This window comes from Saccostrea cucullata, unplaced genomic scaffold (genome assembly GCF_032062105.1).
Source record: "Saccostrea cucullata isolate Sc308-1 unplaced genomic scaffold, CSIRO_AGI_Scuc_v1 ctg572, whole genome shotgun sequence".
Lineage (NCBI taxonomy): Eukaryota > Metazoa > Mollusca > Bivalvia > Ostreida > Ostreidae > Saccostrea > Saccostrea cuccullata.
In genome coordinates, this window is record NW_026930578.1 from 351585 (window position 1) to 375000 (window position 23416).

The window sequence follows — 23416 nt, forward strand, 5'->3', positions numbered from 1 at the left end:
ATTCCATGTGCTTTTATAGGAAACCTGTGATTTCTCACAGAAGATGCACAATAATCTAAGTTTGAAAGAAAATGAATTTTTAACTATAAATGATCAAAGATTTATACCTCAGCAGCATCATTAGCAGACATAGCACCAGGCTTCAGTTCTGGAAACAATGCCTAAACAATGCCTAAATATTTCCTATCACTTTCCCTGGAAACAAATTCTTTCAATTAAAAGAAATTTATTTTTTTTTTCAAATAAAATTTGTGTTTCATTTTTCTGATGTGAAGTTTCTACCTTTTACAGCCTGCCTCTCCACATGGGGGATTGATGGATGACAGGAGATATGTAGATTGTAAGTGGAAAAATTTGAATAATTAGGAGAAATTTGCATAATCTATTCATGAATTAAAAAGTTATTTAATTCATTGTATGCTTTAATGTTTAAATGCCACTATTACATACTTTTCATTTAATATGTAAACACATATATAGCATTATTAAATTCTTTTGCCTTGATTGCTTCTTGAAGGGTTTCAGACACAAAGTTGATTCATGTTTTTTTAAAATTGAAGATAAATTTTAAATTTTTTAAAAATCCCAGTAAATAGAAAAGGCATTTTTTCTGAATTTAAAAAAAAAGCATCTGCCATCAACAAAACACCTAATTTTACATAGATCTGAGACTATATTTCAGTGTTTTGTATGGTGCATGTGATACATGTAATGGGCAAAAAAAAACTGATTAAATAAAAAAAAATCTTTTTACTTTTGCAAAATTTTTTCAGTTGGGGGTATTTCAACGGGTAAGGCAATTCCAAACAAACTATAATTTTATTTTGGTCTTGCCTTGATTGCTTCTTGAATATTATCACAAAGTTTATTCATGTTTCTCTGATGAATATTCATGATCTTTAATAGTTGACCGCCATTAAAATCAACAAAAAATTGCAGAGAGTCTTCCACCCGGCCAGTTCCCACATTCACGCTCCATCGATCCCTATGCCACAATCACTCCACATGAACGTCTACGCAGCAAAATCCCAGAAGATGGTAACATTATAATGCATATATCTGCACCTTATTCAGACATTTGTATTCTGCACAATATTCAGTTGTTCCTATTCAACGGGTAGTTAAATATCCCCCCTTGCTTAAACCTGTTGTCGGTGTGTTTGTAAGTTCTTTGAAAAAGCTTGCTTGTTATTGTAATGCTAGCTAATAGAAGGCATGTTGACTTTCAATTTGAATTATTTTAATGCATTAAAATCAACAAAAAATTGCAAAAGACTAAGGGCCCTGGCAACACCTGGTCCATAACCTAACTTTTTTCATTTTCATGATGATAGCAGAAATAGTATATGTACTTGACCGTGTAATACTCCTACAATATTTTTGTTTATTTTAGGTCAGTGGTACAATCCGGCCTATGATGATCGAGGGCCTCAGAGATTTAATCCAGATTATCATCGCTCTGAACCAGATCTGGGGCGCCACATCAGCCATAATCGTCCATCAACTGCATCACTGCCACCACCTCAGCCCCACCAACCCCACAGTCCAGCCTCAGGCCCCCCGCCTCACCCACAGCATTCACAGGTAATGTCTGCCCCACCAACCCCACAGTCTAGCACCAGGCCCCCCGCCTCACCTACAGCCCATCACCACACACCCCCCAAAAACAGAAAGAAATCACATACCTTGAATATGAAAGAGAGGATATTGAAGATGTCTATAAGTTTGAAAGAAATGCAGTAACTGGTGTTTTTCATTCATTAAACATAAGCCAATATGAGATTTAAGAAATAATATCAAGGAAAGAAATTTAGCAATGCAGATGATAAAATGGAATAAAATCTAAGATATGGCATAAAATGGTGATTATGGAATTGAATAATGAATTATTTTACCACCAGCATTACAAATTTTTATGATTTTGAATTAATTTTTTCTCTTTCACAATGACAGCCATTCCAAGAAAATGCCTCGAGCTACAGCAGTGACTCTTACTCTCGTTACACATCAAATCCCGTCAATCGTCATGATGATTCAAAATTACGAGAGAAATTCGGCAGCATGGCGGTAGCAGGTAAAGGAGAGAGGTCAAATTCCCACAATCCCTACAGATTTACGCGGAGTACGGCGAACCCCGTTAACACCGCCAACGTAGACAAATCTAAACTGTCCGACCTGTCAGCTCGCTACAGGTAGGTGGCACTTTTTCATTCAGTCTTTATCATATTCATGGAAGATTTTGGAATGTAAAATGTAAATGAGAAATTTGCTTATATCCTGTAAATGTCAGTGCTAAATGTATTAAAGTACATTTAAATTTTATCAATATTTTCACCCTTATTTCAGTTAAATAGTGCACATTTACTTACTCTAAGAAATAAAATTATATATATCTTAGTTTGATCTTTGGATTAATGAAAAATCTAGGTTTAATATGAGTAATAACAGTTACTTTCTTATTTGCACTTTTATTTACTTTTGGGATTGTGTGAATCTAAAGTTTTCTTTTTTCTCTTGATTGTGTGGAATTTTAATGACTCTAACAGCATTAATTATTAATTTTTGAATTTGAATTTTAACTTTAAGCAGTATGAAATTAAAAAAAAAAATAGACCAACAAAAAATTTCTCCCTATATATCATTTTAAGAAAGTTCCAAATAAGCAAAGATTGGTTTTTGTTTGTGCATTGTGTGTCTTTAGCAAGGCAAGCCTATAGGCTTTTTCAAAGCTAGACAGCGCAAGTTAGAAATACGTAAAAAATATTGAAGTCGTCAAAGAATGCAAAGAGACTTTGAATTTATAAAGACTTCATTTTCATTAATCATCAATGCAGGAAGACTTTTTTTTTTTTTAGATTATTACTTTGGAATTATATCGATTCCACATTTCAATACTATAATACTCATATAAACAGGATAATCCAAATATTATTCTATAATCACAAAAAAAATATCTAAAAAATGGAATAATATATATATTCCACAATTTATTTATAATCCGGATTGTCACTAAAGAGAGAATTATATATGCTATATTCTATGTAATCCCAATATTTATTTAAAAGAAAAAGTAAAAAAAAAAGTTTTATCAAAAGTTTATATAAACATACTTTTTCATGCTCAGTGTGTAATGAACACAAACTATTTTTGGAATTTATGAAAACAGCAGTTGATTAATAAACTTAGTCATGTGATTGACAAAACTATATTAAAACTATATTTTTCCTTAACAAAAAATCTTATCCCATCCTTGAGAATTATCTAAATTTTATCATCTCTCATGCACATCTTGAAATTCTTAAACTCAAAAAAATCTCAGAATCACTGAAGATGAGCAAAGTGAAAAAAAACAAAAAAAAAATCCAATTAAAAAAAAAAACAACAAACAAATAACTAAAAAAAAACACAACCTATAAAAGCAAGTTTGAGGAAAAAATATTTTGGGATATTTTCTAATTAGTTTTTAAATATTTCCATTTCATCAACATTTAAACTATAATATTTGTACATCTTTTACCAAAAATGACTTTTCATAATGAAAAACCCAGTCATCTATGTGCCATTCATTAGCATGCAGTAACTGCATAATAAAATTTAAAATTTTATATTCTGGCATGTTCTATATAGACCAAAACTCCAAATGCTTTCCTCCAATCCCGTAATAAATATAAATTTTATTTAGATACCCTTATAAAACATGCCTTTCACTACACAACATTTTGTACATTTAAGGTTTTCAGACATTATTTTCATCTGAACTTGGCAGGAATAATTGGAATATTTTATTTCTGGTAGTAGTATTCTAGTATGCAAAAAATATCTACCAAAAAAAAAAACACCCATGATTTTTTCCAGCAGAAAAGACGAGCAGCAACCTTCACGCAAACAGTCACTTCCATCTCCCACCATTTCACCCCCAGTCAATCAGCCCCAAGTATCCTCCGTACCTTCCCATCATGCCCCATTACAGGATGGGGCGCCACTGAGAGTGAAAAAAGAGCCACCGCCCGTGCCCGTCAAGACTTATCACCTGAGAGATAGGGGGATAGAGCCAGATGATCTCAAAATTCGAAATTATGAAAATTCCAACAGGTACTCAGCCAGACCCAGTTTTGTTTGAGTAGAGATTGAAAAGGGAGGGAATTCTGTAAACTTCCTGTTGTCTGTAGTTATCCTTCCTGAAATTTCTTTTGTTTAGTGAATGTTATGTTGACTATTTTTCTTTTTCTAGTCATGTACATATTTAAATTTTCTAGAGTAGATTTTCCTTGACAATAGTGTAAATTTTACTGAAGTTTTTCTTGGAAAGATGATTTAAATTCTTGTTTAGATTTATTTCTCTGAAAATAACTGTAAAAAGACTTCACATAAGATACTTTTTCCTTGAAAAGAAAAACCCATAAAGCATGAAATAAGAAGTAAGATTACAGTAAGGTTTACAGTATAAAATAGAATTAAAGTTTACAGTATAAGATAAAGTTTACAGTCTATTTTGCAGGGAAAATTTACTCTCCACCATCTTTTTCTATGGGTGTCTTTCCCCACATTCTTTCTTTTCAGCACACATTTTTATTTCACATACACAAGACAAAATGTTCTTACCAGATCTAACAGATTTAATAATCAGTTTAATGTATTAACAGAGTAATAATAAAGAAAAGTGCTTACTCCAGACAACCATTGCAATTTTTTCTTTTGTTTAGTGAATATACTCCAATGACCATTGTCTCTTGAAGTTATTTGTAAAAAATAAGAGGTACATACCTTATATTATTGAGAAGCATGCAAACTATAATGTTGGGATTATGAAATCAAAAGTTCTCTTAAAGTCACTTAATTAAGAAAGATAAACTTGCAATGGTTTAAGGAACAAATTCATCAGAAATGTATGTGTTTTGATTGGCTGCTCCATAAGCTTGCTTAAGACATGATGTCCTAGCATGCTATGTTTATGGTATTCTGTTCATCATCAAAGGTTGGTTACTCTTGGTGATTCATTAATGATCAGATGATACTTCATGGATACTTTGGAATCAGATGTAGTCAATAGCTGTTATGACTCTCTTAAAGTCTTTATATCATGATAACTGAGATATCTTAAACCAACTTTGAATGTGTGTGAGAAATATCTGAAAAATTTTCAACCCTCTTTTACAATTGTACCTGTGAATATTTTTACTGCAAAGCATTAATTCCACTGTTCATTGATGTAGAATGATTTCTTATTAAAATGTAATCATTAATTGGTGCTGATGCAGATCAGCAAGACAAATTAGAAATAAAAGTTGTCATCAAATAATTTTTGGTTTAGAGTAGACAATTTTTTTTTAATGATTTATCAAGAGTAACCAACAAGAGATGAAAACAGTAGAACCATAAAGTTCAAAGCTTAAAGATAAATTCATCTGAATGTTTTGAGATGAGGCATGATCTAATATGGTGGAAACAAAGCTTGTTAATATATTCGGAAATCACTGTTTCTTTTTTCCAGAGCTTACAATTACTCCGATCCCAGCAGCTACCCGGCACCAGACCAGAAACACCAGTATAATGATCAAAATGAAAATCCATACGACTATGTTGCCCCCAGGCAGCATATGAACAGATCTCGAACGTCACCAAATCAAAACGCAGTGTACGCTCGGCCCTACACGATGTCAGAAAAACACGCACGGGAAGGGTCGTATGATCGGGGAAGGTCATTCATGAACCAGATCTACATGGATACGGAGCAGCTTCAGAAGTTGAGAGCCCGGCAGGATAATGGCCCTCCTCCAATGAGTAGCCATGGCAACAGAGATCTAGCGGCAGCAAGGGATTCTGGGTATCCAAGTCCTGACCGTCCCAGGTGAGGGGTGATAATAAATTGTGTTTGGGGTGTTTTGTGACGGAAATTAACTGCCTTGTTGCAAGTTTTCTCTTCTTATTTTTCTGTATCATGGAATGTGTAGAATGATTCTGTTTTTCTCCAGCAAGTTTCCTATCATTGAGTGCAATAAGCTTTATTTTTGTTTTCTGAATTTTGCTTAATTTTTTGTTAATAACAAAATAATGCATATTTGTAAAAAATTATGTATTGGATTAAGTGATTTAGTTACAATTCAAATTTTACAAGAATTATAATTTAGTCAGTTAGTTTTTAAATCAGATTTAAAGAAGAAGGTTTTTTTTTTCATATATATAAATATTTATTTTTTCTATTATTTATACTATCAAAAACTATCAAAAATTATGCAAAATAAAGGAAACTTGGAGAGAAAAAATGTATTTATTACATGCAAATGCAGCAATGTATATGCCACATTTATCCAAGAATGCATTTACAAATTATTATAGTCACCCTTTAAAAGGAAGGTGTGATGTCTATAATATATTAACATATCAAATATTTTGCTAAAGGAAAATACAATTTAACTTTATATGAGAGCTTTAATTTGTTCAAGTTTTAACAAATATATATTTATTTTTTCATTAGCACAAATTGTTTAGAAAGCAAATCATGTTGAATTTTTTCCCTTCATTCATTAATATGCAACTTAAGATTTCAAGAGTTTGAAAGATTTCAGAATTATTCAATATTTAAAACTGGCATAAAATGCAGTTTTCATGGTATTTAATTAAGAAATAGTTCATCAGCTGCATGTGTCTTTTTTGAATACATATAGAATAAATGTGAATGTTTGCATGCAGTGCATTGATCTGAAATTGTTAGTAGCATTTTAAAAATAGCATGAAAGTATCCCACTATACATGTATATCTAAAGATACTGATCTGTAGATTCCACAATAACATTTAGTATGTTTGTTGGTAATTTGGTTTAAAATTCCTTAAAAGAAAACAGAAACTGTTTATAGTGACTTGGTAACAATTAATTTAGGGACTGATTACTAATGAATCTCTGATTTTTTTTTTTTTGAAACAACAATCTTTATATCTGTTACTTGTCCACAATTCATTTCAAAAATCTACACCCCCCACTAGAACACAAGATCTGTTTCATGCACAACAATTTCACTTGATGATGTTTTCCAAACTTTTCATGTGTTGTACCCTGGAAATCTGAGTTAGCTAGTACTTTTGAAAAATCTTAAGATAATGCTGATACAGATGGTAATGTGAAAATGGAAAAAAAATGTTTGGATTTTAAATGAATTGCAATTATTTCATGTAACGAAGAAGCTCCTTTCAATTAATATATAGTTTTTTTTATCATACAAATAGATATAAAAGTCTCCCTTTGGAAGTTAAATCAATTCTTTTGAAAAACTTGAAAAAGACACCAATATTTTGTAAACACTAAAAAAATCACTGCCAGTTTTAAAAAGCAGCAAGGATTTTCAATGAAAATCAATTATTAATAATAATGAATTAAATTCATGTGTTAGTATTACATTATTATAATATCATTGAAAAAAGCATTGCATTCTTGTTGAAAATATTTATACAAATTATTTTTTTTAAAATTTTTATGTCTGCCAGATTTGTTTAAATATATATTTAGAGAATCTAACAGAATTTATATATATTGTATGTGCACATTCATCTCTAACAGAGTTAGACATTATAGACAAAATATAATATATCGCCTGAATGAAAGTTTTGTTTGTTTTCCCTTTTCAATTCTCCAGTTCTCGTCACCAAGGTTTTAAAGGCTAATAATCATTTTTTTCCACTCAAAGATAATCAAGTCTGACCATATTTTATTTAATATCAAAGTCTCAAATAACTCAAATAAAGTTATAAGGAAGGGGAGGGGGAGTTGTAAAGGGCAGGCAAACAAAATTTTAATTTATATTTTCATGACACAAGTTATTAATTTTCCACTGTATATCAAAGATATGCTTCATGAATAGTGATTATATATCCTAGTTTTTGTATATTGCTTGTTACATATAATCAATAAATATAATAGAATACTGTTTGGCATAGTTCTGTTATTTTTTCAACAAGAATGCAATTTAACTATACATACTCAGAGAAAGTGAAATTTCAGCTGAAACTTTGACACAATTTATCCTTTTAATACACTGTATCTTAAAAAATTTAGTTGACTGAAGTCTACATGAGTGAGACCTAGCTAGGATTGTTAATTTCAGAAACCATGGTCAGTGAAGATACATGTATGCACATCACAATCACTTCACAGAATAATGCATTTTCCAACTTTCCTCATGGATACAGTTCTCTTGCATTATATAAAATAATTCATAAAACATTATGTCACTATAGCATGTACAATGTATCATGGAGCACCAGTCTTCATTTTAGGATAAAAAATGAACATAAAAACCCAATTTGGTTTCTCTCTATCCTCTTCCTCTCTGTTTCTCCCTGTCTCTCTGGCCTGTCCAGCTGTCTGTCTCTTCTTTCTTCCTCATTGTCTCTCTCTAAAATCTATCCAAGGAATGATCTAGCACGGATAACACTATATGACCATATCACTGAATATGTAATATAAAACCAATTTTCAGTGGAGCTGATGACATCAATGGACATTCTAATCAAGGCGAGGGGATCAGTGACCCTAGGACTAGTTTCTCTTCCTATAAGAACCTTATAACCCCAGGGTTTTATGGCGCCAAAAAACCCACCTACTTTATGCCTGATGATTTAGGGTAAATCTCACACATTTAATGCTAGTTATTTTTTTTTTCATCCCTCAGTGGTGATTGGGCATTTATTGCACAAGTAAAACAATTTCTATACAATACATAATTATATATTAATATTTTACATTTCTCCCTCTTATCTTAATTTACACACCTAATGCAGCATTAATTAATATGTTTCCACATCCACAGCGAAAGCAACAATTGATTTTATAAATGTGTGGTTTCTTCTTTTCATTAATTAAAATTTAAATTAATAAAATGACTTAAACTCTTCAAACATGTACTTTGTATACATATAAGATTTTACTCATAAATAACCCTTTTTTGTACTCATTCGTTAATTATATTGACCTCAAAGTTTTAACACAGGAAAGGGTTCTAGTCTAGAGGCATGCATTTAGTAGTTTGTTTTGGTACTAAAAAAAGATTGTCTTAATAATTATAAACTTCTTTTATATTGCATTGAATATTTAACTTACAAGTATCACCATAATATTACCGAACACACCTTTATGTGTATACTTTATAATATTTATTTATCAAAGGCAAAAACAGTAATGTAGTTATAATTTAAAATAAATTTTTCATAAACATGATAAAATAAAGATGCTTCAATGAAAATTCAAATTTAAGGCAAACTGAATAGATGAGAAAGTTTAAGTTTGTTACCATGGTTACTAATGAGATTTCTGATTTTTTGATGCATGCACAATTTATGAAAAATCTCATTCCAGATTCATTTGTATAAATAACTTTCTTTTGCTTGACCTAGTTCCAGCATGCTTAATTTTAATTTAAAATTTTAATATATCAAAAACTTATTAATTATGATTGCATGTATATGCACATTCTATGGAAATTTTTTAATACTTTTGAATTTTTAATGCACATAAATTACCTTGAGTTGATCGATTAACAATATTATAAAATAGAAATGACAATTGATTTTAAAAATTGTGGTCATTGTATCATTCTCTTAAAACTTTTAATTTCTACATTTAATTGTTGATAAAATATTTTATAAAATGATAAAATGAGTTTCATTCTGCTAATAATGTTAAATTTTGTGTGATACATAATACAGTTTAAAAAGATTTTGTACAAGTGTCCCCCCCTTTTTTAAAAGCCAAACTGAATACTTTTAAATTATTGATTATTACTCTATGTGTAATGTAATAGAAAGGACAATAGATTTATAGTAAAGTATACAGCTCCAAGACATTAAAATTATTTATCGATTCATTATTAAAAGGTTATTCAGCGTATTTCTTTCAATTCAAAATAAAAAAAAGAAAAAGAATATTGAAATTCTGTCAAGGACTCCTCACATCGCACAACCCCAGCCCCTCTACCTTAGGAGTAAATGATATCCTTCAAACGTCTTAAAGACGAAAGATTGCAAACTTTTCAGAGACCAAAACAAAGTGACAAGTCATGACGCCAGTGACCGAGAACGGAGTAGTCACGAAGACAGCGACGATCGCAGCAGTGCCTTCGAGGCCTATAGAAAACCCGTCATGTCTACATTCGGGAAAGTGTCCCCTGGAAAAGGCTTCGAACCCAGCAAACACATAAGGTAGGTATATTTCAAAGTTCTTTTAGAACACTTGTCTTGTAGATTCTAGGGCACAATAGTTTGATGTCTCTAGTTTTTGTCTTGCAGCATGCACAGTGTCTGGTTTTCTTTTGATTTTTATCATGTATGGGGTTTTGGAAAATTCTTCTACTTGCATTCTTCTTTTCAGAATAGGAAATTGTTTTTTTTAGATGCATTGACGGTGTATTTTTTTTTAAAATTCTGATTGAACTAAGGTGTGTTAATAATGGAAATAGCAAGTTAAAAAAAAACCAACGGACATGACTCTAAGACTGTCCAATTTTTGCTTGGACAAATAATTTTGTAATTCCACATAACCGTAAACTGAAAAGTATATCAAAGGGAATTAAATTAACTATGATTCATTTTTTCCTCACTGTATTCCCAAAAGAGAAAACAACATACACTTCATACATTTTGTTAATGATGTCCATTGATATGTTTAGAACATCCAGTCCCAAACCTGATATTGTTTTGAATAAGAATTCTGTTGATAATGACATCACAAATGATGTCACAGCACCTGAAGGTGTCAAGTATGACACACCACCAGAAAATCTAGAAACAAGGGATTCTGGTGAAAACCAAAACACAAATTCATCCTCGGAAGATACAGGCACAATTAAAAGGCGGTAAGGAATATCAATAACCAGGAACTACCAAAATATCTCAAGGAAGAGTATTTTGTAGGGGGGGGGGGGAGTGGGAAAGCTTTTTTCATAATGTAACACATGATTCAGCTTTTACTATAACTAAAAGGTTTGAAGCTTAAAGCATAAAAAAAAGAAAATTAAAATTTTATTTGGCAACCAACATTATACAAAGAAATTATTTTGTTCAACTTCTTGATATCAAAGTGTTCAAGTATTTTCAAATAGCTCAAAACATTTATAGTGTAAAGAGGAAAGAACTCAATGGTACTGATACAGTTAGTGCCAAGCAGGAAACTGATGACAAAAAGGATGATTCGGGTGATGATTCTGACAATGATCAACAGGAACTCAGTCCAACAGAAAGCACAGGTTTCTCTACCCATGAAGAACCAGCAGTTGCTTCAGCATTGAATAATGGCAGTGCCAGCCCTTATGATGTAAATGTGGATCCAGCAATTAGTTACTCCTCAAAGTATTCCCTCAGAATTGCTCACCATTTAGAGGAAAACAACAAGGGAGTTAAATCCTTTCAGAATGATGGACAGGGCAAAAGTGGCACCAAAATACCAACTTCTTTGAAGACGGACAAATATGATGACCAGCATAGACATTCACAAGACAGTGATGATGAAGGTAAAAGAAAGGTTGCCAACAGCCAGAGGTATGCTTTTATTCGCAGATCAGGACTTGCTGGAGAGAGGAGGCATCATGATAATTATGAGGGCCATTCTTCAGAAGAAATGGATGATCCTCCTGTAGACCCACCAAAAAGTCAGAAATATGCTAGCATCCATAAGTCTGGATTTTCTGGTGAGAGAAGACCTCTTGATAATCATATCAGCCATTCTTCACTTGATAGAGATACACCTGTAGAAAATGCAGATAGCCAGAAATATGCTAACATTCACAAGGCAGGATTTTCTGGTGAAAAGAAGGTTCAAGATGAAGATGACATCCATCATGTGCATATGCATGCAGCAAAAGAAACGGACCCACTTGTTGACGAAAGTGGAAAACAGGAAGTAACACGTGGAAAGGTACCTCCAGCAAGTGTGTTTAGTTTTCCAAAGATGAGGTTGGATCGATACAAGTTAGGAAATGATAGCAAGACTCCTGCAACAGGCAATAGAACTGATAGGTATAGGGGGTTACTGGGAACACATGGACGAATGTCTTCCTATGAAAAATCTTCTGATGTTGTGGATGGGGAGCAAAATGGACATCAGAATCAAGATTCAAATGCTGGGGATACTAAGGAACCCTATGGAAAAATTAAAGTAGAAAAGGTCTCCGAAAATGAAAGTCCAAAGGATCATTCAATGAAAGATGTTCCAGAAGACTTACATGATACTGTTAATGCCAAGCAAAGTGAGATGGATGATGACAGTGGGGAACTGAATGAAAGCCCTTCCAGTAACACATTGGTGGAAAATGAGGATGACTCATCCACTGACACTGCCTCTGAAGATGGATCATTAGTGAAGAGCCCTTCTAACAATACACTGGTGGAAATGAATGTAGAAAATAAAGATCAGGTGGAAGATGATTACAATGGGTCAGATGATGAAGTAGACTCTGTAAAAGGCCAAAGCAATGGGGAGGTAAAGGAAAACAATATTCATGGATTATCTGTTGATCATGTAATGGATAAGAGAGATGGGATGGAAAATGGAATTGGTAAGAAATATAAAACATCAGAGTCTTCAAAGCTTCAGGAGGAAAGAAATTTCAGTGGAAAGGATAGCAAAGGTCCACCTGAAACCAAAGCACAAAAGGTAGAGACAAAAAGTGGGAATGATTTTTCATTTAAAAGGAAGACTGAGCAGAAGGCGAATGATGAAAAAGCAGCCTCAAATGTTAAACAAGATAACAAAGCAGATAAAGAGGTCATGGAGATTTTGGATTATGATAGAATGTATGATAGACCCACCATTGGTCATTCTTTGACCCGAGGAATCGGTCACGAATCTCCGACTAGAGAGGTCAAAGGGCAAGAAGTCAGGAGGAGTCAAGGTTCAGTGAAAGGTCGCAAGGTTCAGAAAAATCAGGAATTTAGAACAAGTCATGAAATTAAACATGTAAAGAAGTGGCCAGATCACACTGAGATAAATCGACAGTCTGTCGAGCAAGTGGTAAGAAATGAGAGGCCAATTGGTAACGAAAGCGATAAAGAGAAGCACACCATCTATAAAACCTATAGACGGACCTCAAAGGTCACCAAGCGAGATGTGTTAGCTTACAACAAAGACATCAAGGAGACCTGTGTTGATGATATTTATGATGACGAAGTCGACGATAAGGCCGGGAAGACTGTGAGTAGAATTCCTGACTTTTCCAAAGACAATGAAAGGAATGGGTCAGATGGGAGGAATGGGAATTTGAAAAATGGCAATGCTGATGACTCAGAGGAAGATGCTTTCACAATTAGTCTTAAGAAACTGCATCTTGAAAATTTAAACATTGGGTAAGAAAATGTATAATCATGAAGATATACTTCAGGAATATACTTGGAAGAGACTGATTCTAACTTTTGAAGTATATACATAACAATTATACATGGAATGCATAAATTTATCAAGCCAGAAGAAAATTCAAAACTATAATTGGTACATGTACAAAAGAAAATAATTATGATGAAGAGACTATACACATGTACAAATATTACCAGAAAACCAAGGATACTAAAACAGCTTTGAATATTATATCCCAGAACCATACACATCAAATATATCAGTTTTTATATTCTGTAGGTGGAATGCATTTTAGTTGGTTTTGCAGATTCAAAGTGGCTGATTTTGCATTATTAAAAATTGAAGTAAAGTGATATACTCAGCTGGTAGTATATAAATGAACACACTTAGGATTGCACCAAAATTCGAATTGTAATCCAATGATTTTCAAGAAAAATAAGAGTGTGTAATATCACTTTTCATGAATTGACCAAGTGGATGGTAAACATGTTTTGATAACATGATGAAGAATATGCACAGTCTTTTCCTTCTCTTAACACTTTACAACTTACTGTACTGTTTTTCAACATACAATGAATGTTCATCATAAAAATTGCAAGTTAGCGTGGTACATAAAAGTTTAGCGTAAATAATATATACTATATTTCAATACAAAAATAACTTTTCTTATTTGATGAGATTTTTGCAACCAAAATATGAAACAGTCATTAAAGGATTGAAATGAACTTTTTAAAGTGCGTGAAAATGCGTGATTGCGGGGAAACGGTATATGCGTGATTTTGCGTTAGAAATAGGAAATGGTATATGCATTAAAATGCGTGACTGCGGGGAAGGGGGTTAAGATACATGAAAGAAGATGAAATCAATGCAGATGTTTCTTTCTTCTAAGATACATGTACGTTCGTAAAATATTTGAGGTCTTTAACTTTGTTTTAATGGAATTTTAAAGGATTTTTTGAAAAGTTGATGACTGTTAATTCTCAATTATTTTAAAAGACAAATAAAATAGCATGTTAGCTAGTGCATGGAAAAGAACTGTAGGATATTGGTAGTTTTAGCAATTTGTTTTATTTGTATGCAATATACAGTTAATGTAGTTGGTTTTTTCTATTATCTCTGCAATCTTGGCTTTTGTTTCAATTATTATACTCTTCTAGCAATTGATCAGTCTTTTTATTCTAGATAAAATGTAGTTGATTTGTAAAAATTGTGCAATTATAATTTAGATTGGGGGGATTAATATTTTGCAAGGGACAATAAATTTACACCTCAGTGAACATTTATAGATCTTTCAATATGAGATTTAATTGCTTAAGAATTGATGTGCTAATTCTTACAATTTCTAAAAATATTACTATTAGCTAATTGAAAAATTTGCCACTTTGTTTTCACAGGAAAAATAAAAAATGGAAGACTGATCATGATGTGCTAAAATATTATTCTTTAGGATTGACAACAACATTTGTGACTTCAAAGTACTGTAGAATACTAATTTCAGTGTGGTATTTATTTATGCTACATGTGCTATGAATGCAGTCATATTGAATTTTCTATTAAGAAATTTCCAAAAGTAAAAATAGTCATCATTTAAAAGTATGCTATAATTCACACAATTTGAATTTTTGTAAATTACACCATTAAAACTAAACGCGTTACATCCTAAAATTTTTTAAATAAATCCAAAAAATTAAACGCACGTGGCGTAAAGAAAACAAACGTATAAATAGTCATCATTTAAATATTTGTTTGACGCAAGACCTTAATATCAATAATTTCACTTTATTTTGGACAATGATCTATATATAGGCCTAATGCCATAATTTTGAATTTTTAATTCCTATATATGAATAACATATATAACATTTTTCACACATGTGTTTTAAATCATTAATCATTTTGTTTCACACAAAATTCGGCGTTCATACAGCGTATATGACTTTAAATAATATTTGCTTAAGATTTCACTCATTCTGATGCACAATTTGTTGAATAACAAAACCACACTGAACTAAGAAATCACGAGTGTTGTTTGCCAACTCTGACTTGTATATCTATCTTTTGGTTTGGTCTTTTCTCTTTCTCTAGTGCCACACTCTCTTCTGATACTAACATCACTACATCACCGATAGACTCTACCTCGGCCAAAACGACCGAGGAGGTCACCCAAAGGTCAGAGGCAACTGACCCCGTGACCGGCGATAGCGGGGCCAAAGGTGAAAGGTCAAATGCAGAGCAAGTCTCTGCTAGCAACACCTTTCTTGTTGGGTAAGAGAAAATATGGTCTCCCTTAGTTTTAAAAAATTTTCCCCAAATTTCAGAAATTTTAAAAAAATGTTAATGGTACAAGAACTGTTTTCAGCTAGCTGTTTCACTCACTGCTGTACATGTAGTTATATGCATAATTTTGTGAGTTTTGTTTTTCTTTTGCATGAATATATATAAATGTTTTAAGTTAATTTTTTTTGAAGTAGGACTGAATCGTTCTTGTTTTCACACAAATATCTTGCTTGATTCCAAGTTAATGAAATATTTAGTTTGAAAAATAAGGAATTTAAGGCATGGATTGGAGAAGGGGTTTCAAACAAAGTTTCATTTCCATCATATTCCATACACACGTTTTATTTAATGTTTCCCCCTCAAAATGGTAGAAGTTCTTATCTCTCTTGTATATTCAATGGAGGTAATAGAATAAAATTCTTGATTTTCTTTTACCATTATTTTCTTAGGTTTACCTATTTTGATGTAAGATTTATGAATTATGCTCCACTGTCTCTTACTGATCTTCTTATCATGATTATTTGATAGCTGTAAATTATCTAATAATTATATGCTTAAGATTTTAATAATTTTCAAATATAAAGGAAAGATACATTTTATCTATCATATTTTATGAAATATAGCCAGGAGTTTATGATAATTATACATGTATAAATTGAATATACCCGGTAATCAAGATTTATGTATTAACTTTTAATAAAAAGTTTGTTAAAAGAAGATGGATTATTTACCAAATACATGTAGTTGATGCTGTTTTAGCAATTACGAAAACAATATAGCAAATATACCACTCCAAATTTAAATTTTGTATATATTTCAGAAATCTGTGAATAATGATTATGTAAAAAGGTATTATTCCAATTAAATAGGAAGTACAGATCTTAAATTTAAATTTTCTGTCCATATTATAAACATTTAGTTTATTAAAATAGAAATACAAATAAATTTTTTAAATTAATTTTTTGATATGTATGACACATTGCATGCATACATTTAATGTTTTCAGGAAGTATGATATTTATGTTTTGTTTTAAAATGTTTTTAACATATAAATAGAATTTTTCCATTTTCTTCAGACCAGACACTGGTCAGCTGATAGAGGGGAACCACACAGTGGTGGCTACAGCCAGGGGTGTGTTTGACCATCAGGGAGGGGTGCTGGAATCCCCAGAAACAGGTAAAACAAATCAGACACATACAGGGATGGGGGAAGGAGAGTTCAAGAGACAATGCATTTTTCTGTGGACAGATTAAAATATAAATAGAAGTTTGTAATAATCTCAGAGTTTTGTTGATGTAGGATGGGAATATTTCTTGTAATGTTTAATTTTAAATTGGATAAAAGCTTGTTGTTTAAATTCTAGTATCTTTTTGAAGAGATGAAATGTTATACTTTCTTCATGCTATTTTTCATCTTTATACAGGTGTTAGCATAGTCATTCCAAAAGCTGCAATTCCAGAGGGAGTAACGCAGGAGATTTACTTCAAAGTGTGCAAGGATAACAATATTCTCCCTCCTCTGGACAAAGATAAGGGTAAGCAGCTCCTTTTAAACACAGAAAAAGTCTTTAAACATGTACAGTAAAACTTGTCTACTCTGAACACTTCAATAGTTCCAAAGAAATTGGTTGGATTAGGCAACATTCTGGATTAATCAACAAAAATATTAAATATACTGCAAGGGACTCCAAGTTAACACTGTATTAGACAAGAGTTTGAATTAAACAAGATTGGATTAAACAAGTGTGACTGTATTGTAAAAAGTAGAGTTGATTTTAGGAACGGAAAGAGAACTTGATATTACAGTTGAATACACAGTTAAGGCCATAATAGATAAATTGCTAAAAGCTCAATGAATTTTTTTAAAAATAAATTTTATATTTTTTATTTTTTCAATTTTGTAGATTTTTTATCGACTTGGTCAATCTGTGTAATTTTATCTACAATACCCAAATAAAAGTCATAGTAAAGGTTCAATTATCTCTTACTTCACATCATCACCAATCTTTTTCAACCAATAACCGTTGTTTAAAATATATACGCATGAATTACAGCATCTTTTCAGCTGTCAAAATCATGTCTACTTTCGCGGGATTTAAAATGAAAGTAGACTATTTTATGAATCATTTTAGAAAGAAAAACAGAAATAAAAAAAATCGAGGCGGGGGTCTAAAATCGGTGCGGGCGGGGATCAGAATCTAGGAATATTTTTATTATGGCCTAAAGACAACCATTTTTTAAAAATGCTCATTGACAATGAAATTTCTCAATAATATATGATAATTTGCTCACAGCATTATCTTTTGGTTCCAAATAAAGGAAAAGTAAGCAAAAAGTAAAAATTGACTCTATTTCTGGAATACTTATTTTATAATATGTTACTATTTTAAGAATCCTTTAGACATAATAATTTTTGATGACTTTTGCAGGAGAAACTCTTCTTAGTCCTCTAGTCATGTGTGGGCCACACGGCCTTAAATTCCTTCAGCCTGTGGAACTACGCCTTCCTCATTGTGCCTCTGTTAACCCTGACAGCTGGTCATTTGCCCTTAAATCCAGTGATTCTCCTACAGGTAAACCTGAAAAAAAGAAAAAAAAGGTTCCTCTTTAGGGAAATTTTTATGAATCTTGTAGAAGACTTTGTATTATGATTCTTAATTTGGTAAAAAGGAAGGAAATTTAAAGCCCAAAGAACTTCCTTTTAATTGAGTTTTGCCATTCAGCCTATTTAATTTTATCTCTCTATTATTTAGCCATTAATTTACTACATTTGCAGGAATGCCATAGTCTAAATAATTGTTCTTAATTTATTGAAAAGTTGTTTAATGAAAACTTAAACATCCTGTTTTGTAGGTCATCCCACACAGTGGCAGAACATGACGTTGGCAGGGATGGATGGGGTGGCGCAGGGGCGCGTAGGAAGGAACAGTGTATCAGTACTGGTGGACCACTTCTGATGGACATTCTCAAAACCTGAAAAAAATCAAACTCATTCTGACTTCAGATATAGTTCATAGTGGGAAGGTTATAAAAAAAAAAGCACATTGCTCTTTTCTAGGACACTTCTGATGGGGATCTCTGGTTACATAGTGCTTTTTTGCTCTGGGTTGTGATGTTTTGGAGGTTGTGATCAACATTTCAATGAAAAAACTTTTTTCAGTTCAATTCATGCTGGGATTATTGTGGACCATAAAAAAAAACATTGAACAAAAGTTGGACATTGCATGATTTAAAAAAAATCAAAAGTAATGCAAAGTATAATAAAAAAAAGAAATGAAACACAGCAATATTTTTTTGGCTCTAAATGCAGTGCCTGTTACATGTATTGCCTGTTGTATTCTTTTATTCAATTTTATATTCGAAACAAAAACATTTTAGAACTCAGAGTTAATGCAATGTTTTCTTCCTCTCAAATTTTCTGTTGTCATTAAGTACAGCTAGGAGACAGAATAGAAAAATCAAGAGCTCTTCATTATTCAAACCAAAATATCTTGGAAGAATGAAATATATTTAAACATGGCTATGGAAGGCCATAAAAGGTTGTTTTTCCTGAAAGATTTTGTTTTCGCTTGAAAGGTTAGTTATATGTATTGTGATATTCTTCAATTTGTTTTTTTTTTTGTTCAAGTGAGTTACAAGTACGTGTACATTGTGTTTTTTGTTCTTTCTTATTGTATACTGAGTTCCAGTATTTTGTTTTTTTTTTTATTGAAAAGTACCAATTGAAACATCAAAATAAGTCATTACTTATATATTACTTGGATTTTTAAGTTGCGCTTCTATTTTTGTGAAATAGTCAGTACTGGTGTATATATAATGTATGCCACATAACAAATGCGTTTTCATTGACAACATCGAAGAATTGTATTCAACAAACTATATATATACTACATACATAAATTATATAGTACACAATGGTCATATATTTCTCCACTAAATGATATTTTTTGGTTCATATTTTGCAATATTAACTGGGAAGTTTAAAATTCTTGCAATATTTCATGGAGATTGGCTTTTCAGTGCTGTTTATTTTAAGACATTTTCAACTTCGTATTGAGGCATGTTTTGATTATTTTTCATAATTGAGAAAAGAGCTAGTGGTCAGATTTGAGAAAATTTTCATGTGTGCTTGCTGGATACAAGTTTGGAATAAACATAATTATGCATAAATACTGTTTTAGAAGAAAAATCATAACAGGATTGTATTTTTACATGTATTGAAATCTAATCAAAAATGGCAAGGAAAGAATTTTCTAGTTTTTACCCAATTTTCGAGGAAAGTTCCATTATATTTTCTTGCTCTTTGATTGTTAAAATTTGACAGCCATCTTCAAAATATAAATGTTTAAAAAAGGCATGAATTCATGCATTTTTATAAATGATTCTTTTTGCGCATTTGTGAGCATTATGCGAAGAACATAAAGAACACAGCTAATAATCTCACCCAATCTGATCAGCTTTGTAGTTTAGTACATATCTCTTTCTTCCTTTTCTTTTTAGGAGTGTTTTAATTTCACAAAATATGCTATTTGTTTGAAATATTAAAAAGAGGCATTATTCTTTAAAAAGAAATATATATCTTGAAAATAGCAATTTATATGATCATGCAAAAATACTTGCAATGATATCTGAAAATATCAGAATGCTGATAATAAACGGTTGAGAAAATATCTACTAGATTTAAGTAATATTGCTGTGATATTTTTTTTACTAAAGAAAGCTGGCCATCAAGTATTTGTAATGCTTCTTATACAAGCCATGTGTTGTGAGAATTTATGGTACATTGAGTCCGAATGATATTCTGTTTGATTGTATAAAAACATTTGTGGAGTTTTGAACCTCATAATTCATTTAAAAATATTTGGTTAGAAAAAAATCGTATATAATTTAATAATTTGTAGCAACATTTTTGACCATTTTTAGAATTTATGCACAATGTATATGTAACAAATTCATTTCCTTTTACCATGTTTACTAAGAAAAACACATTTTTACTAGTATCAAGTCCATCACACAAAAACAAAGAATACTCAAAATAACATGCTTCTTTAATTCATTTTTTTGTTCAGTTCCTTTTTATTGGAGCGGTTGTATTTATGCAAAATTTCATTGAATTTGAATGAAAAAAATATCTTGAAGACAACAAAAGTAGCATTTTGTGCATCAGGTCAGTAAGCAAGAACGAACTTGTTGGTACTAGAGACTTTTAATGTCCAATTTTATTTTTAAAATTTCTGTAAGTGGGGGAGGAGGCCCCCCCTTCCTTTCTCCCACCTGTATTATTATTCAGTAATATTGTTAGTGTATTGTTAAATTTCATGTATTAACTATATTTTAATTGAAAAAAATGTTCTTTTGATTTGATGTACATATAAATTTCCCATATGTAACAATGTGCACTTTTAAATGAAATATTATGTGAATGCATATTTTATTACCAAGATGTGCTTTATAAATGATGTTAACATAAATTATGTTGCAGAATAAGAAGATATTTTATTTGTCAGACAATGTTGTTCCATAGTTTATATATATATATAGTTGTACTACACGTAGATCCAATTTAGTCTTTATCATCTAAACATTAAAAAATCACACCCTGTTCCATGCAAATACTATATTTTTCTCATCATTTTCATCAATTTTTGTTCATTTTGTGTTGAGATTTTACATTAATCGTTTAAGACACATGCATAGAACAAATAAAATAGCATTTTATTGACTTTGAATTTAACCTTGTATGATGTTCATGTATAAAATTTCATCATTGACTTTATGTAAATCATGCACTATTGGTCTTCCATAGATACCAAGATGCTTCGTTGAGAGAAAATATTAAAAAAATTATTACATTTCATCTTTGTTTTGTCTTTTTTTTAAAAACAGTAGCTGATCTGGTTGTTAATTGTCAAAATCAAGGAAATAATTAGTAATACTATCATATTTGTAATTTACATATACTAATGTTTTCTCTTGATAGTAAAATAAAAAAGAGCGTGAATATGATGTCATTGATTAGGTCATCCAAGGCGAAAGTGTAAGAGAATTTGGTCAACACTGATACATCTGAACAGGAGATAATTGAAGAGAATTGTTGAAATTAATTTGACTCGTAGAAAATGTTTTGAATGGAAAATCTTATGATCCTATTTATGATAAAGTCCTTTAAAGCTGAACTTTTCCTTAATTTTATATAATTTTTTAAGCATTGTCCACCATATTTCTTGTTCATTGCCACTATTCCCTTAACTTTCTATTTAACCCGCAGACCTCTTACAATGTAACAAATTAAGGTATTTCGCTGTAGAGGGCTGACGAGTATATACATGTATAAACATCGTACATTGCCATGTGCACAGCGGGGTCACAATGAAATTATCAAATTAAACGCACTGATTAGTGTGCAGCTTAAAAGTTTATCAAATAATTACGTCATAATGAATCTAGCACTTTTACAAGATTTTGACGTGTCATATTTGTGACGTCACAGTATTACTTGACGTCATAGATTCTACGCACAGCTTTTCAAACTGTGAATCTGATACAGCAGTAAGAAGGTTATTCAGAACTGGTGAATTATAATACAAAGTAATGGATCATGATAATTGGGTACGGACAACTGATAGAACTGGTATGTATTCTTGTTTATTTAAATTCAACGTTAAGTTAGCAAATCTCTGTATATAACATTGTATCGTTTTTTTAAGGGAGGGGGTTACTTTGCCTAACTGCATGAAAAAAAAAAATGACAAGCAAAAAAAGGAAATTTTTCCAAACGCAAAAACCCTGTTTCGGGAGGGGACGGGGTACTGTCTTCCCCAAATTTTTTTTTATTAAAATAGAAAATTTGGCCTTTTTTTCTATTTTAATAAAAAATTTTGGGAAGACATGTACAGTACCAACAATCTAAAGTGAATTAAACAGATGTCTAACCTCAAACAATTTTATGGCTTTACCTATGAAAAACATCCTAAGTAATAATCAGGGAAAATTATATTTTAGAAAAGCCTGTTTTTAATACAGAACAAGGAAATAAATAGGCATTTTGAATTTCTGCGACTCGCCATTTGACTCAGAAAAGTTAAGATGCATAAGGGAACAAATTTTTGAATTACCACCTATACGAATCAGACCTTTTAAATCTTTGATCCTGTTTCTGAACTTGCAGGTTAATAGGGGAAATGCATTTCGTATAGGATTAAAGCATGTAGTAAATAAATTCCGTTTGTTTCCTTACAGCAAAAAAAGTTTGGCGTTTTGCCAAAGTGGTAGGTGGCAGCGTTTTGGCTGCTGGCCTTGCCGTGGTAGCGATGACCGTGGCTGTGTCGGCAATTGGTTTCACCAGAGAGGGGATTAAGAAAGGGTCCCTGGGTGCAGGTATGATGTCTTGGGAAGCAAATGATAGAGGAGGCGGAGTGGTGGCGGGCGGTCCGGTGTCAACGCTACGGAGAATAGGAGCTGTTGGTCTATCTGGGACTGAAAAATCTGTCATTGGCACCATAGCAGGGGGATTATTTGCCTTGATAAGTTTAAGTATGGAGCCATCAGGTAAAATAAATCAAAGATGACCTTAGAAAAGAACAGCTAGGTTAGAAATAGTTTATACTGTGAAAATGCAAGCATGTATGCTCGTCAAGTGCATGTGCATTGAACTATCTTTAATATATTTTCCACATGGGCAAGTCTAAATCAACTATTTATAAAATTGTAAAATAAATAAAATCATAAAAAAAGCAAGCGCATTGAAACAGCATATACTGTAGGAATTTTGAGTCATTTAACTTTACAGTTTCGCGCCTCAAAAC

The 23416-nt window shown here is 31.6% G+C and overlaps 2 protein-coding genes across 2 annotated transcripts in view; both read left to right on the forward strand.

The window, feature by feature from the left end:
- Nucleotides 1-21468, forward strand: part of LOC134229157 (uncharacterized) — a 71900-nt gene extending 50432 nt beyond the window's left edge. The window contains 15 exon segments of the mRNA XM_062710861.1: nt 292-340; nt 907-1038; nt 1394-1584; nt 1954-2192; nt 3859-4092; nt 5492-5848; nt 8473-8616; nt 10025-10189; nt 10657-10842; nt 11105-13327; nt 15420-15599; nt 16688-16788; nt 17036-17146; nt 18041-18184; nt 18465-21468. Of these exon segments, the coding sequence (XP_062566845.1) occupies nt 292-340; nt 907-1038; nt 1394-1584; nt 1954-2192; nt 3859-4092; nt 5492-5848; nt 8473-8616; nt 10025-10189; nt 10657-10842; nt 11105-13327; nt 15420-15599; nt 16688-16788; nt 17036-17146; nt 18041-18184; nt 18465-18568 (4560 nt within the window). The 3' untranslated portion in view covers nt 18569-21468.
- Nucleotides 21469-22859: 1391 nt separating this feature from the next.
- The window catches only part of LOC134229149 (interferon alpha-inducible protein 27, mitochondrial-like), a 4051-nt gene continuing 3494 nt past the window's right edge, over nt 22860-23416 (forward strand). Inside the window, exon 1 of the mRNA XM_062710855.1 lies at nt 22860-23159. Within this exon, the coding sequence (XP_062566839.1) occupies nt 22922-23159 (238 nt within the window). The 5' untranslated portion in view covers nt 22860-22921. The remainder of the gene's footprint in view (nt 23160-23416) is intronic.